We start from the raw sequence: 15,793 nt of genomic DNA, 5'->3' as shown, positions 1-15,793 counted from the left end.
TGATTTGAGCATTTTTGCACCATATGGGTAGCCCTGGCTTGAAGAACGTTTGCTCAAGTGGCCAAAACTTACGTTGTGGGTTTAACTCCCCTTGATCCATGAAGGCCTCGGGGGTCAATGTGACTGCCATATTTACTCCATGTGAGAAATATTACTTCTGAAAGACACAGGCCTATATCGATAAAAAAAAGTTAGTTTGTGTGATGCAAAAAGGTTGCTTTCTCGCTGTGTATTTAAGGGAGTACATAGGTTGTGGCCTGCAATGGCAGTTCCAAGACGAACTGCACTTAACACCCAAACCACTTAATACGTAATGGCGAAGGAATATTAAAGATCTGCAATAAATGATGACAAATAGGAAGTGATGGTGCTGCAGATAATTGCTCATCATAATAATATCGTTAGTCAATGAGAGGTTAGAGCGTTTCAACAGCCTATTTATATTACATTTGGCTTAGGCATGGGTAAATGTCAGATTGAAACTTTTCAACCATAAGAGTTATGTGGAATCAAGCCACTGGAATGGACTGTACTGATGTTTTGAGACATGAGCGCCTTTAAATATTGGCCTAAAAGATGGCAGTGTTTTTTTCCCTTATTTAGGTTATTCACGTAGAGCGTCAGGACCCAGGACACGAGGTGACATAGGGACACAGTGAGACAAACATAGAGTAACAGCGAGACAAGCCAAGAACACGTTCTAAACAGGATTGTTAGATCTTCAAAAAGATGGTGTCATCTTTGTAGCCGAGGATTTGAGAAGACCAAATACAATAGATGGGGCTAGTTGAATGTTTTTTTGTAGGTTATTTGAGTTTCCTTTTAAATTGGAGACGGTAGTGACTTGTTAGATATGTCGTCTATCATTCCAGGTCCATGGAGCTTTTCCAGAGTACGATTGCTTTAGGAGGGGAAGATGTTTGTCAATCTGAGGGTGTCCGGCATTTTGTCCTCAGTGTGAGCATCCACATGGGACCACGCCTGAGATTCTTTGTTTCCACCTGCACATCAGTGAGATCCTGTCACAGTTACTATATGTTTTGTTAAAAGTTTTTATAGAGTGCACGTACACCATAAGGTTTCATGGCGGTAATAGCCAAAGAAGACATCAAGAATTAAGCAAACATGATTTTAGAGTATAGGTTTCAGGTTGGCTCCACTGACTCCCAGTATATTAATCATGTAGATGGTTCCAAAGCATGTTTTGACATTTTCATGAACATTCTTTGTCTGTTTTAGAAATGTATTGTTTTATATTCCTTCATCTAGCTGTTCCTAGTCATAGGTGGAATAGCATCAAAATGTTACCTGAACTTTGCTAAATAAGCTTGCTGGGATGTCAAGTTGTGCGAGCGCATGGCTTCCACGTTCTGTGGTCCAAGCACATTCATGGCTTGCTTCACCCTTGGCTGATGTGTTATGCCAGATCCTTGCAGATCAGAATTGTTACATTATTAATTTTGGGTGAGTTTCTCTGTGACAAGAGGTTTTAGAGCTAATGCTCCCTTTCCACTGAGTGCTACAGCAAGAGGAATGCGTATTGGAGTGATGGCTCTGTAGACATCGCTCAGATGCAGGTGTCTGAAGCCCACACACTGTCTGTCCTATCTTGACCCACTTGCTCTTTTTTTCCTAGCACCCCCTCCCACATCCGATATCCAGTGCGTGAGGAAGATCCTCCTCCACGAAATCTATGGGACTCTGCTGACTGCGCTAGAATCAAAAACAGAACTGCCATTGGCAAAGCCATTAGATCTGGCTTTGGCTGCCAGCATTTTGGTTTTGAGAATGCTTGTTTGTTTTTGTCATGGTATTTGCAAAACTTTATTATGATTAAATCTGGTTGTTCAGGAGAACAATCAGAAGTTGGAGCACAGTTGGTTGCTTTCTGCAACTATGTTCAGTTGTCCCCAACCAAACCTCAGAATGCAAGTCCAGCTGTTTTGGTTAAACTCCTCACAAAATTCGCACTATCGCATTCCACCACAAACCAAAGGCCAAGTTAAAGAAAAGGAAGGAAAGCTTAAGACAACAGAACATATTCAGTGCAAAACAAAAACCATCCAACTTAGAAACGTTCCCCATTCCCCAACCCTTTGGAATTACCCCATGGAAATAAGTGGCTACAAGTTCCTCTATGTCGCCCGGGGCACTGAGTCCTAAACCACACCAAGCTGCCAAAAGCATTAACGGGGTCATTGTACAGGCTTCCAAGATATGCTCTTGCGGACTCCACCGAAGAAAGACAACCCGTTTTCCACTCTGTTCCACTCAGAGCTTTGGTGGGAATCCCATTGAGCCAAATAGGCCCATGGCCACCATCTCACCTTTCACCTTCAGTAATTCCTGTTTTATGTGCAGAGTGTCAGGGTGTACAAACAGCTGCTTCTGCCAAATTTCAAAGTCTTTTTGAGAACCACTGTTCAAGTGATCCTCTCTCTCTCTTCCACAGAGGCAAGAGACAACATCACTGTCCATCCGGGTGTATATCCGCTGATATATTTCCCCTACCTTTCTTTGGGGTGAGATGGCATGCAAGTTCCACAATTCAATGGTCTTGATCTACCAATAATTCCAATAGTTTCCTCTGTCCTTTATCTATCTCTTCCAGTAGAGAGGGAGCGATACCTTTCTTTGGGGTGAGATGGCATGCAAGTTCCACAATTCAATGGTCTTGATCTACCGATAATTCCAATAGTTTCCTCTGTCCTTTATCCATCTCTTCCAGTAGAGAGGGAGCGATGAGGACCTCACAGGTCCTCCAAAGTTGTGCACGTCGCCGAATGTTGTCCACAAGTCCCAAGTGAGCATCCAACTTTAAGATTCTGTTGATTGCACAGTCCTTCAAAATTACTAAGTCCATGAACATGGAGTCGATCTCTGTCAGTCGCTACTCTGTCTTCATCCTGTTTGTCATTGGTTCTAGGCCTTGCTCCACATTTTTTGCTCCTTCAGATAGTCCTTCTAACGTGCTGAACTGGTTCTGCTGTTGCCTCGATCTTTCTTGTTTTCCTTTCTAGATCTGTGTAATGTGCAGAAATTTACATCAGTAGGGTTTTTTCACCTGGTGATAGATCTATTTCTTCAGAAGAGCCCACCACTGTGATTCCTCACTGATTTCCTGCTTTCTTTGGTCAAGAAAATATGTACTGCTTTTCATTTTATCGCCCATGTTGCGTCACTCAGTCTGCCTTTCACAGTGCCTTATGTCTTATTTCAGATCTCAAGGCGCCTCAACAGGGAATCGCCATACCTTCCACTTTAGGGTCTCACCATACAAGGGCCCAGCAGATGGGGCCAAACTCTTAGTCCCAGCAGGTACGCGCTGCTTGTAGGTGGTTGGAGCATGCGTCAGTGCGTCTCCCGTCCTCCAAGGGTGTAACCTATGTTCGTCAGCTCCCTCCACCAGCCAACTGCCCTCCTGTGGCCTTTAACCAACCCCCATGGTCCTGATTAGGCAGCAACACTCCCCAGATATTCCGCCGTTCACCCTCTCAGCTCTTGTGAATCCTCCAATGTTATTGTGACACCTGCTCGCACCCCTATCGTGACAAGAGTCCAGGTACGGCCGCACCTTTAGTAGTGTTGCGATCCGTGCACCGATACAGATTTCAAATCTGGCTGTGGGAGGCAGTGGGGGAAGGCCACAAAGCTCCGCTCGCTGTTACAGGCTACCAGTGGATTCTCAGTCGTGCCCACAGGAGCCAGCCTCCAGCTCAAGTCTGAATATCGGTGAGCCTTGAGAGTCCGGGAGCGACAAGGGGACATCCGACCAAAGTGGACTTGGCACGGCGTATCAAAGCTATTTGGAGAGCTTTATTTTTGAGGATGGAGTCTAGTTGTCTACAATCTAAAAAAGCACATGGCTAAAATCAACAATTTGTTTTTGGCCCTCAGAATGCACACCTTGCCATAGTTGTCCATATCAGTAAAGGGAACTACTTTGTGTGTGGATGTGCTCCTTTTGAAGGAGCAGAATGCTACTTACTACTCACAGTGAAGTTAGCCAATGGCTGAAGTAGGCAGACCCATTGCCCCATGCATTATGCTGTAAAAATGTAAAGGACACGATAACAGACCGAAGGATGAAGAGGGCTGGCTGAAAGCTCCAACAAGTAAGTATATTAAACATTGAATTTTAGTAAAATCAAAAGGTCTTGGTTCACGCAAGACCTAACCAGGTCAGAAAAGGAGGAATGGTACTTAGGTTAGTACTAATCTCAAGAACCAGAATGAGGTGTCCGCATCCTTGAGCTCGTCTTACGATGAATTGAACTCTCCACTTCTTACCAGTGATGCAACCAAAAGACAGTGATGCCTCTGTCTCTACTCCAGACAGATGCCAGGGAGATGTAATGTCACCACTCACCACGATCCCCCTGGCCACACTTACTCCCCTCACTCATCCTATTATAAGTAGAAATCAAGCAAAATGAGACATACCTAGAGAGGCAAAATACATTGGCGTCTTTGATGGCCCTTGTCCATACAAGCAGTCGCTCCTGCATAGCTGATGCTCGGTATAGTGGTGTTCCACACATAGCATTGACACATATTTCAAGTGGTAGGCAAGTCATCCACGTTTCAGCTACCACCACCAACATACAACTGACTGCGTATGAAGACCTCTTTGCCAAGAAGGGCATAAAAGGCTTGAGTGAGGACTGCAGGCCAATACCCTTACCTGACCCTGGAGATCAGCTTCTCCTTTGAGAAAATAACAGGAGTGTATGATTTGAAATCATGATTCTGAACATATCATTTGGAGCTTAGTGCCACAGAGTCATATTTTTTGCAAAATGGTGGAGACAGACCCAAACCCTACAATTTTATGTCACATAGGATACCCTGGGACAAATGTGTGTGCATTTATATGTAGGGATTTATTTCTTGTCCAAGAAAATTGTTGGTGAATTTACCCAAAAGTTAGACTGTACTGTGCACGTAAGATAGTATAACATTTGTAACATGTTTCTCATTGGTGCATAAATTATTGCTTTAGTTGTACTGTAAATGTATACATTTTGTAGTTCACGCTGTCATGTTTTGCTTTATGTTGACACATTATTTTATTTTGTTTTTGTAGATCAGCAACATTTTATTTTTCATTTTACCACCTCTATGCATGTATTTATTTCGTCAATATGCAACCTGCTTCAACAATGGAATATATATAATATGGACTCTGCTAGTAGTGGTTGGTAAGTTGAAGACTGTCATTTGTCTGTCTGTTTGAATGGTGACTTGGTGGTTTCCCTGATGTAAAAGGACATGAAGTCCCTTGTCTATTTCCTGAGCATTGTATTCTCACGTAGCTAATGTGTCTCTGACGTCTTGCATGTGCTAACGCTAAAGAACATGAAGCTAATGTCAAGTGATCTTGGCTGGTTTGCCCTTGACACTCTGCCAAGCACACTTTTGTGTTCTCACTTCCTCTTTGCAAGTTTCAGATCCAGTATGAAAAATGCCTTTTTAGATTATTTGGCCTGTGCTAGTAAATCAAAAAGTACACAGTGTTTGTTTTATTATCAGCATTGACGGCTTCACGTGTTTCATTATCACCATTCCTTCCGCCCCTTCTGTGTCTCACCTCACATTTTATCATGGCTGTTTTCAAGTTCCTGGAAATGAGAAAACAAGTTTGTTTATTTTATGTTCTGCTCAAAAAAGGTCATGTAGACTGTTATATTGGGAAGTTGGCCCTGCTCAGCTGGAACAAACAGGATAACACTGTTGTAAGATTGCATTTATTACCAATGTGTGGGGAGGAAACATGATTTACAAGAGGAGAAGCTTCCAGTGGGTCATGCGGCCTCTCGCGTCCGACATTAGTATATAACATATTACACTCTGGACATCTGGTTTCTGCTGTGCTGTCTTTCGCCCTGGTACTCTAAAGGATTGACTACTGCAACAGTCTCTATCTTAATCTTGCAGTAGGTCCCATAAAGAGGCTTCAGACTGCACAAAGCAGCTGCAAGCTTCCTTTTCAAAATTCCAAAATTTGAATCTGCTAAAGTAGCCATCCGGAAACTCCACTGGCTACCAGTCAGGCATCGGTGTAAGTTCAAGGCCCTTTGTTTGGCCTACAAATCACTGTATGGACTGGGACCAGGCCATTTTAAGGAGACGCTCACATGGTATGTCCCAGGGAGGATTCTCCACTCCGGCTCTGCCAAGAACCTTAGTGTTTCCCCATTTAGGAAGACCACCTAGGGTGGAAAGAGCTTTTTCAGGACCACTGGGGTGCTCTGGAATGGTCAACCACTGACACCCACTAAAATCTGCCCCTCCTTACTTGCCTTCAGAAAGGCCTTGAAGACCTGGCTTTTTTCACAAGACTGGTAGGTACTCGATCCCCTGCAAGCTAGATTTCTTCCTAACAGTCCTGTACCCGCTCCCTATAGCGCCAAGACGTCCTCGGGCATGAGTTCCGTGCTTAATAAATTAAATTCAAATTCTTGCCTATTACTCAAAAACGCAAAGATTTAATTGGAACCAGAGTACAGTCTCTTTGCGTAGGCCCATCGATTGAGCAGTGAAGATCCAAGGACATAGAATACCCAGAAGAATCGGCTGTGCTATGGTAAGAACATGGGGTCTGACCTTTGCACTGTAGTAACAAAGGGCCTGATTTAGAGATTGGAGTACAGTATTTATACTGTCTGGGCAATCGTGGAAAATACTCTAGTAATTGTCAGGAACCGCCATCCCTTCTGTTCCTGTCAATAAGTTCAAAGTTTGAGTAACGGTTCTGTCAAACATGACAGCCGTCCCTCAAACTTTTAACTTGTTTTTGTTGTTTCTTCAAACAAAAACATCCCAAAGCAGGATTCTGTTTTTGAGAAACAAAACCGAATGACCTGTTTCCACCAGAGCTGTCTCCCATGGTGTGGAGGTAATTTAAACGTTTTTACTGTCCCTTATCACCAGGTTTTCACGGCAGTAAGGGATTGCAAAAACTGGCCATTCAACTCCCCGCTCCAAATAGGGTGAGCAGTGGAATGGCCAAACCTCCAATGGCCATTATTCTGTGGGAGGAGTATGTTGGCAACAGAGTTGGAGTAGGTTTTGTCACTGACATACTGTAAATCAGGTGGATGAACCATCAGTTTGGCCAGGAAGATACTCCATCACTGCTCCTTTGGAGTACTCTCTCTGCCCAAATCTACATCAACATCAACATATCTGGATCTGACATTCAGGGAGATGTGAAAGTCAGCACCAGAAAGATGGCCGCATTGCCACTACTAAACCTAAGTTAAAAATGAAAGGTGCCTCCTAGGTCATAGGCCACTCATTTTGATCTGTTTCAACATTCTATTTTCCTACTTGTCTTCAACTACATTGTTAAACAACATCCTTGAAATCTCCCTCCGAGCTTTCTTTTCATGCACTGACAACAAGTCCTGTCTGGAGGTTATTTACGTCTGCCACAAGACATCCTACGTCTTCATTCAAAATCAGTCTTATGACTTTGTGTACCTTTGTCTCGGATACCTCACAACAATGCCATGCAGGGCTTTGAGCCCACACAGAGCAGTATCGGAACTCGGGTATTCCCACCTTTGCACTGGTTCATTGGATAACTAGATCAATATTGGATTTGGCCAACTCCTTCAGCTGGAGCAGCGGTGGGTAAGGGAGGAAGAGGGAGCCAGCTTCAGGTACACAACCCAGAGCCTCCTTACCGATCCAAAAGAGGGATGCCGCTAGGATTACGCATACAGTAGCCAGGGTCCAAGTGTGTTGCCAAATCATCAGCAAAGATATAGAAGAGAAGGAAGGGCTCCATATAAAAGGGGCAGGTCCAGAAAACACTTTCACCAAAATAGGACCAATCCGGGCTATATTCCTCTTTCCCCTACCCCAATCACCAAGATGCGGAGGGATTTACAAGGTCCCATTACAAGTGGGCTGAACTATGTAACCTGATTTGTGCCGCAAGTCAGGACTACATCACAGTAGGCAGCACCAGCTTATCGATTAGCTAATTTTTCTTTCTCCAGGAATGTAAGGGGGGAACACTGGTGGGTCAGTGGTGAGCCTAGGGGGAAAAGAGAAGGATGATGAACGGGAGGTCACTGCAGCTTATCAATGAGGACCTTTCCCACCCTCTGTCAGAGATGTGTGGTTTTTTGCAAATGTTCTGTTAAGGAATTGATACTGGCATTCCCCATTTGAACTGAGAAACGGGTTCTCCTAAGTACCGAAAGACATTGGGACAACCTAAAGCAATGTTGTGTAATGCCTGATATCACTGTATCATAAAGACGCGTCACATTGTAACTGAATCCTGAGCATACTTACTCATTAAGCACACCACACTAATATCATTAGCCACCTTTGTGAGAGCCACTTTATTTTAAAAGATGAAATTCTGAGTATTCCCTGTCCTGATTCAAACATATGAACTGCAGGTCACTCTCCTTTCTATTGTAAGCAGTCGGGTCATCTTAACTATCTTACTTCTGCAAATCCAGTTTGAATAGTTGGAAAGGGTTTATACTGGATCCAGCTATGGCTCATGGTTATTACATTATATGTACAAATACAATTATAGATTTTTTGAGGCATGGCGTATGACTATGCATTGCAGAGTTGAACGACTGACTCCGTTATCCACAAACACCTTAGACATACATATGCCTTACCTTCAAATTTGGGAAGGTATACATGAAGGGTACACACAAAACTGTGTATGCCATTTTTCCCTGGCCCTGAGTGGTTGGAATCTCACATTGTGTAAAATCCTCATCTGTTTGTTTATAAAGAATCGCCAAGTTTTAAAGATTGTTGTTGATTCCTTTGAAATCTCTGTTTAGTGGGAGATTTCTCCTCGTGTAGTCTTCTCGGTCTATAAAAGACAGCTGTGTTTCACTTTTCCATTCTTTGTGCAACACATATACCTGTGTCTTTTATGTTTAATTTAGCATTGCAGTTAAGTGTAGTTACAGCATTCGATTGTTGGTGGATATCGATAGAATAAGGATTGTGTTAGTTTACAAATCGTTTGTGTTGCATTTTCCTAACCACAACCCCTTAAGGACATCCTCTATCACTCTTCTAGCTGTCACCCACAAACACAATCTGCAGAATACTTTGCGAAACGTCTGCAAGCTCATGTAACAACTCAGCCAAGCAGAGCTGCTCCTATCTGTTGGACTCAGTAAAAACTTTGCTTTTAGCATTTGGCCTCAGTAGCACTTGCATCTGCAAAAACATTTGTGGATCTGGGCCAGAGATTAAATAAGGGGAATTCTACTAGGTAAATAAAAATAGCAACTGACACCAGCTACTAGTACCAGGACACAGATATAAACTACTGTAATTGCCAGGATAGAGCATTAGTAAATGCCCAAAAATACACTCCCAACAACTATTTCCAGAAGAAAGAAGTTTATCTGGTCAGACATGATTTCCACCAGGGATCCCCTATCCTGCTAACCGAAAACAGATGGGTGGAGAGGCGGGTGGTGGGGTTTAGAAAGAGTATCTGTTGTGCAATGTGCTCCCATGCCCTTCATACCCTTGTGCTTGTATTGCTTAAGCCTCGTCTATGCACTTTTGTAACCTCTGCTTCTATTTTTGCTTGCTGTAGGAATTGGATCTGTTTACTTCCATGCCACCCTCAGTTTCCTTGGGCAGATGCTGGACGAGCTTTCCATTCTATGGGTCCTGATGTGTGCTCTTGCCATGTGGTTCCCTAGGAGATATCTTCCAAGGATTTTCCGAAATGACAGGTAACCCGAAGCACTAAATTAAAGAGGAACTAAAATAGTAGGACGTTCCAAAATAGTACAGGCTTCCCTTGTTCTGTGATGTAAAAAATATGTGATATATTTTAACGTAGAAACGATTAGCAGTTGTTAGCAACTCGTGGCTGAGGGATAGCATTGTCTGAAGCTTACAGGAAGACCAATAACCATGGCTAGATTTTCCCTAGCTAGCAGGAAGTCACTAAGGGGGAATTTACAAAAAACACGTTTTTAATATATATTTATTGCAGAGTTTCACAAAACAATTTAGAGTAGAATTGCCACATTATGGATTCCACAGAAAATCTGAAGAAAATCTAAGCCATGGATCCTAGGAGGGTACTCGAGGAACCCAATGGAAGATGTCAATTCCTAACATCCTACTCTTATAGAATTTCCATTCAGGTCCTCATTTCTATTAGTGATAAGTGTAAAATTGAGTGCAAAGTTTTTACGACTCTGGAGACCCAAAGTGTTCACTTCCAAACATTTCGTGCGAAATTTCCTCCTTGGCCTTCCTGGGGGAAATTGTGTAGGTAAAGCAGAAACCAGTATTTGTTTCAAATATAGGTTTTACACTTTATTCCCCATGAATACTACAAAACTTGTAAACTGGCACAAAAAACTGCCTAATACCAATGCGCAAACAGTATTTCACTGAGTGGAGCTGAGCCTAACTGTGCCTCTCTGTATCTGGCAATCTGTAGACAATGCTTATGCATGAGAGTAGTGTATAATTGTGCAGGTTCACATAAGACTTTATTTCTTTATTTTTGTAAAATTGGAAATAATTTCTTAACGAAAAATCCTTTGCCCTGCATCCTCAATATACATGAGGGTGATCCCTTCATTTCCCACCACTGAAGTACACTTATTCCAGCTTTGTGCCGAAGTAGATTTCTGCATTCATCCAGGGTGTGAGTAGCCATGGACACTTTTGTGAAAACCCACAACGTTACAAAGTGCATTTTGTAAGGGGGTGCATGACCACCCTTGCCCCCATAAACACTTGTTGACCGCATGTTCTCTCCCCTTATTCAAGCGCTCTTACACATACAAATCTGGATTTATTTTGCAGAAGTAAGCATATTTGAGTTTGTAAAAATCAACTAATGCCCATTCAGTCAACCAGGATTTTACAACTGTGAATGAGAATCCAATAATTTGCACAGTCATGTTGCACTTGGGTGTGCAAAGAGTTTAACATTTGCACTCATGTTTTTAATATGATTTGTACATTAAAGGAAGCCCAGTGGCACAGTGGTTATTTGAGATCTGGATTTTGGGAAACACATTGATTCTGGATATTGATGTGAATTGTTCTGAAAATTCAAGTTTTCCCGACTGGTCAATGCTTCCTGATGACTGGTAGGGTTGAAGAAGGGTCGGTCACACAGCAGTCTCCGTTTGATACGCACCTCACTCTGTCACAGCTCTCCCATTCGTTAAAAATTACAGGCTGAAGGCATGCATCCCTGTTTCCTTATAGGCCTGTCTACCCATGATGGGTGTATAGTACATAGATTGGAGTCTCCCACTACCTCTACGGATATCATACATTAATTGCAGAAAGGACTAGGTTGAAGGCAGTGTCTATGTCCAATCATGCAACGTATTAAACCCTCCCCCACAAAACCTTAGCCCAGGTTAAGCATTGTCCTTAATACAAACCTCACAAACTTGTGTGCAAACCTCATCCTGCTAAGACAGGGATCCTAAGAGGATGTTGCCTAACAGCGAGAGAGGTCGACTTCGAAGCTAGGGTACTGGGTTCGAATCTCACCAGGGACGCTCAACATCCAGTGCTTAACAAAATGCTTAACAAAATGAATGTGTCCATCTGTGACACAACTGGTGCTCATGTAAAGTGAGCACCCAAAAAAAGAGTTCCCTTTCTTGTATCGCCCATCAAAACCAGCTACATGTTTTTCTAATGACTTGTGTCTAACAATCTTACTTTCTGCTGTACAATGCAGGTGGGAAGGAGAGTGTTGTAAATATTTTTTCTTGAACTGTGTGTAGGAAAGTGGATTAGTGCTGTGAATGTGCTGGGGTGGGTGCGATATCCTTCCATGCTGTGGAGGGGTGGTTTACTTTGCGTGCATACCGTGGTAAATGGATTTGGATTTAATCCTATGGTTTACAGATTAGACCCATATCTGCTGCAGTTTCTCAATTGATGGGGCTATTGAAACCAAGTTTTGGAGCAAATGTTTTCTTTCTGGACACACACCATTAGAGCCCCCTCTCTAGATTTATGTCCTTCCAAGTTCGTAGTTTAGCTTCTTTTTTAACACTTTGACCTCTACCAGGGTTACCTTCACTGCCTGACGGGAGGCCGTTGGTGTGATTCTCCCCAGGAAACAAGGCAGTGTCTTCCACTATCATTGTCCAATAGACAGCCAATATTGCTTTTTCTTTGTCAGTGCCAGCTTTGGCTCCTTCGAATGTCCTATGGTGAAGGGTCATTCTGCTGGGGGAGGCATGCCTAGATAAAAAAGAGCTTTGCTTGTGGAGAAGATTCTGGAGTTGTTTTCGTTGACAGAGTATAGAGGCCCGAAAATGTCTTTGGTCTTACTGAACAGTGCTTACCTTATTGTGGTACACTATCAGAAGTGGCACCACATGTTAGACCATGAAGAGGTAGCTGCATCTGCTTTGTAATTGGGAGGTCCATAACCTCTGAAGAACCGATCTGCCAGTTACTTGTTTGATGGCTCCACCACCTTTGTTACAAATGAACTTAATAAATAACCTTGGTTCCTTTATATTGTTATAGAACGCCTCAATAACTTTCAGTAGCATTATAATGTACAGCAGGTCTATTATATCCCATATATCAAACAATTCAACCTTGATGTTTCACACAACCACTTTCAGATATTACTTTTTGACAGTGTAAGATCAGGCAGCACAATCTAGCAACTAAACAAAATTCTGATTGGTCTTTTGAACCTACATTGAGAAATGAAGTGGATATATGTAGAAAAGTGCGTACTGTTAACACTGTTTACGCTATCGAGTTTACTCTATACCACACTGTTTGCCGACAGTGAAACTTTCATGAGAAATATACCACAGAGTATTGAAAAGTATCTACTAAAAACAGTGTACAGTCTATGCAAAACTTGACCAGAGAGCAACTATTCGATTAAAATAACCAAGGTCTGAAGGTGCTAAAGATCGTACTACCTTTAGCCTTCATCCTGTGGTGACATTTTTATAGATAACCCACCTTCTGAAGCAAAACAAGCACATGTACATGGGTTAGTACCTGGTGCACAAGGTCTTCTATGTTAAGTCAAAATTGTCATGCAGAGACAATTCTGTCTAATAACTCAAGGCTGCTTACAATAATTAGTATGTAGTACGTAGATTCTTTGCACTACTGGAAACTTTTTCTGCAGTACCAAAAACCTTGTGTGGAACATAATAAATACAAGTCGTCAACTGTCACTTGTACACAGAGTTTCTCTTCAATGCAAAGATTTTTAACGTGTACGATACCTGATTCACACCTATGGTGCATTAGGAGCACATACGTTTTGTAAACACTTATATCGATGAGCTGGACAAAGTCTATCCAATCTTAGGTAGAAACGTAATATGGTAGTTACCCACCACTACGTAAACTATAAAACAAACTAACACACTCATTGAATGATGTCATCAGTGATGTTCTCAATTATGTCCTTTGAGGTGTCATCGGTGATGTCATAAATGATGTCATAGAACATGTCATGAGTGATGTAATAGGTGAGGTAATAAGCAGTACATGGCGGGGGCGCAAGTTATAGTTCTGTCTGCTAACTATAACTGGAGAATTTCTGTGGTTTTCATTGCCCGCCTCCCTGAACCTTATTAGGCTCTGGGGACCTCATGGCCTTTTTTAATAAGAAAAGGTAGGGGTGCCACTTGGTCACCCCCTCCCAGAGCCTTTTTAGGCTCTCAGGACCCCATCCTCAAGGAACGCCTTTTTTTAATTAAAAGGGAGGGAGGCAACGCCCCACCCCACAGCTTTGTTAGGCCCTAGGGACCCCCATCCCTAGGGCCATTAGTAAAATTTAAAGGGAAAATGGTTTGCGTGACCCCCCTCCCTGAATCATCGGACCCACACTGTTTAAGGTGGGTGCCCTGGTGTATACTCAGGGCACCCACCATACACTTGATGGGGTGATCCCAGGGCCTCTGCGGCCCCAGCCGGCTTTCTGCATGCAGCGGGAAGAGGCATTGCTCCCACCCAGTGGGAGCAGCCACCAATGGTGGTAAAGCTTCCTACTGCTGGAAGCAGACCTTATGTTTTCTCCCACTTGGTTGGAGATTCAAAATGTTCCTGTTGAGCACAAGCAAACACAGGTTTCTCTGCCCGTGTGGTGCTGGCAGGGAAACCGCTATGTCTTGGGGGTGGGCTCGCCGGGACATAGCATGGTAGCCGGCCGGCCGGAGGTATTGTGGCCCTTGGACCATTGATGGTTCAGGGAGGCGAGTGCCCTCCCCCCACCCCAATTGAAGTAATTTTGGCCCCGGAGATGGGCTCCCCTGGGCCTTTAGAAGCTCGCAGAGGGGGTTGTGTGGCCCCTTGCCCCATTTTGAATTTTTTGGGCTCAGGTATGGGCTCCCTGGGGCCTCTGATGGCTCTTGCAGGGAACCTGCCGCCCTCTCCCCTGTGTGATTGAAATTGTGCCCGGGGATGTGCGACCTGGAGGTAGGCTGCCCGGGGCCTTTAACGGCTCAGGGAGGGGGACTGCAGGCCTCCTCACCTTCGTTCATGATTTTGGCCCTGGGGGTGGGATCATCGTGGCCTTTAATGGCTATGCGAAGCGGGCATCTTGGCACCCCTGCCGTTATTGAATTCGGCCTCGATGATGGGCTTCCCGGGGCTTATGATTGATGAATGCCACCATTTTGTTGTTGTTTTACTTCCAACTCCCGTGGGAGTACTGTAGGATCACAGCATTTTTTGCTGATTCTTTTTTTATTTTTATTTTTTTTAGTCCCAGGAATCATTTGGGCTGCCCCTCCCTCTTTTATGGGGCCTAAGGGGTCAGGGTATGTAAAGAGATTGAGTACACCCCCCTGTTAGTTTGAAGTAATGTCTTATTCCAATGATTGAGTGTAATGCAGTCTAATGAGTCTGAATACTACTTATTTTGTGGTTTTATTATTTTATTTTACATCACATGTTTCCATCGTAATCATCTCAATTTCACAGATTGATAGTTGTAGGAACAGCCGACACGTGTTGCACCCCCTTGTGGCCCATCAGCCTTTGGGCTTTCTCAAGGCTGCAAAGATACCTCTATTAGGAATTACTCGCCAGTAGTATCAAGGACAGGGTGTGCTAGTGACAGAGAGGTGAAGCCAACATAGTTAGGTCTTGTTGTCACTTCAAAGCAGTAAATTATTAGCCTTTGAAGGAAACAGGCGTATGACCGGGATGCTGACTGTCATGCATTCCGTTTGTGGTCAGTGTGTTCTTACTACATGCAGGGGACAAGGATTGACAGAAGTGCTGGCAAATTCGTTATAATCAGGGAATCGAAGTTATGGACAGAGTTAGATGTTGAACAATCATGCATTGTTTCCACCATCGTCAGTGTAATTTACTTCCTGCAGGTGACTAATACTTATGGTATGTGATCTTGTTTCCTAGTGTGTGATAATTATTAGTTTCCCAACCATGTATATAAATGACGTGCTCAAGTTAACGCACAAACTTATATAAACTTTTATACAAACATGATTGAGACAATTTCCTCTTATATTAACTTATACATCAAAGTTCTCAACGTTGCAATATGTATCTCTTGAAGGGTGTTAAACAGCAATAACAGTTAACCGGATGTATTATTCTTTTGAATAAACACAAAACATTATATTGCAAGAGGTTTAGGTGGAATTACCCAAAAACCTGCAGGAAGTTATTATAACAATCAAAGGCATTTAGAAAAGCCTTTAATATAATAAGCTTGATCCCGTCCGATTATGTTATGGTAAACTTCTTAGAATCCTCCCGTGCCAGTAAGATAGATAAG

At 43.1% G+C, this 15,793-nt stretch overlaps 1 protein-coding gene across 1 annotated transcript in view; it reads left to right on the top strand.

Moving 5' to 3' along the window:
* Window positions 1-15,793, top strand: part of ACER2 (alkaline ceramidase 2) — an 85,933-nt gene that overhangs the window by 23,139 nt on the left and 47,001 nt on the right. The window contains exons 2-3 of the mRNA XM_078675960.1: window positions 5,087-5,201; window positions 9,602-9,743. Coding sequence (XP_078532086.1) covers window positions 5,087-5,201; window positions 9,602-9,743 — 257 coding nt within the window. The remainder of the gene's footprint in view (window positions 1-5,086; window positions 5,202-9,601; window positions 9,744-15,793) is intronic.

This window comes from Lissotriton helveticus, chromosome 2_1, assembly GCF_964261635.1.
Source record: "Lissotriton helveticus chromosome 2_1, aLisHel1.1, whole genome shotgun sequence".
NCBI lineage: Eukaryota > Metazoa > Chordata > Amphibia > Caudata > Salamandridae > Lissotriton > Lissotriton helveticus.
This window is presented reverse-complemented; position numbering and strand designations above follow the sequence as displayed.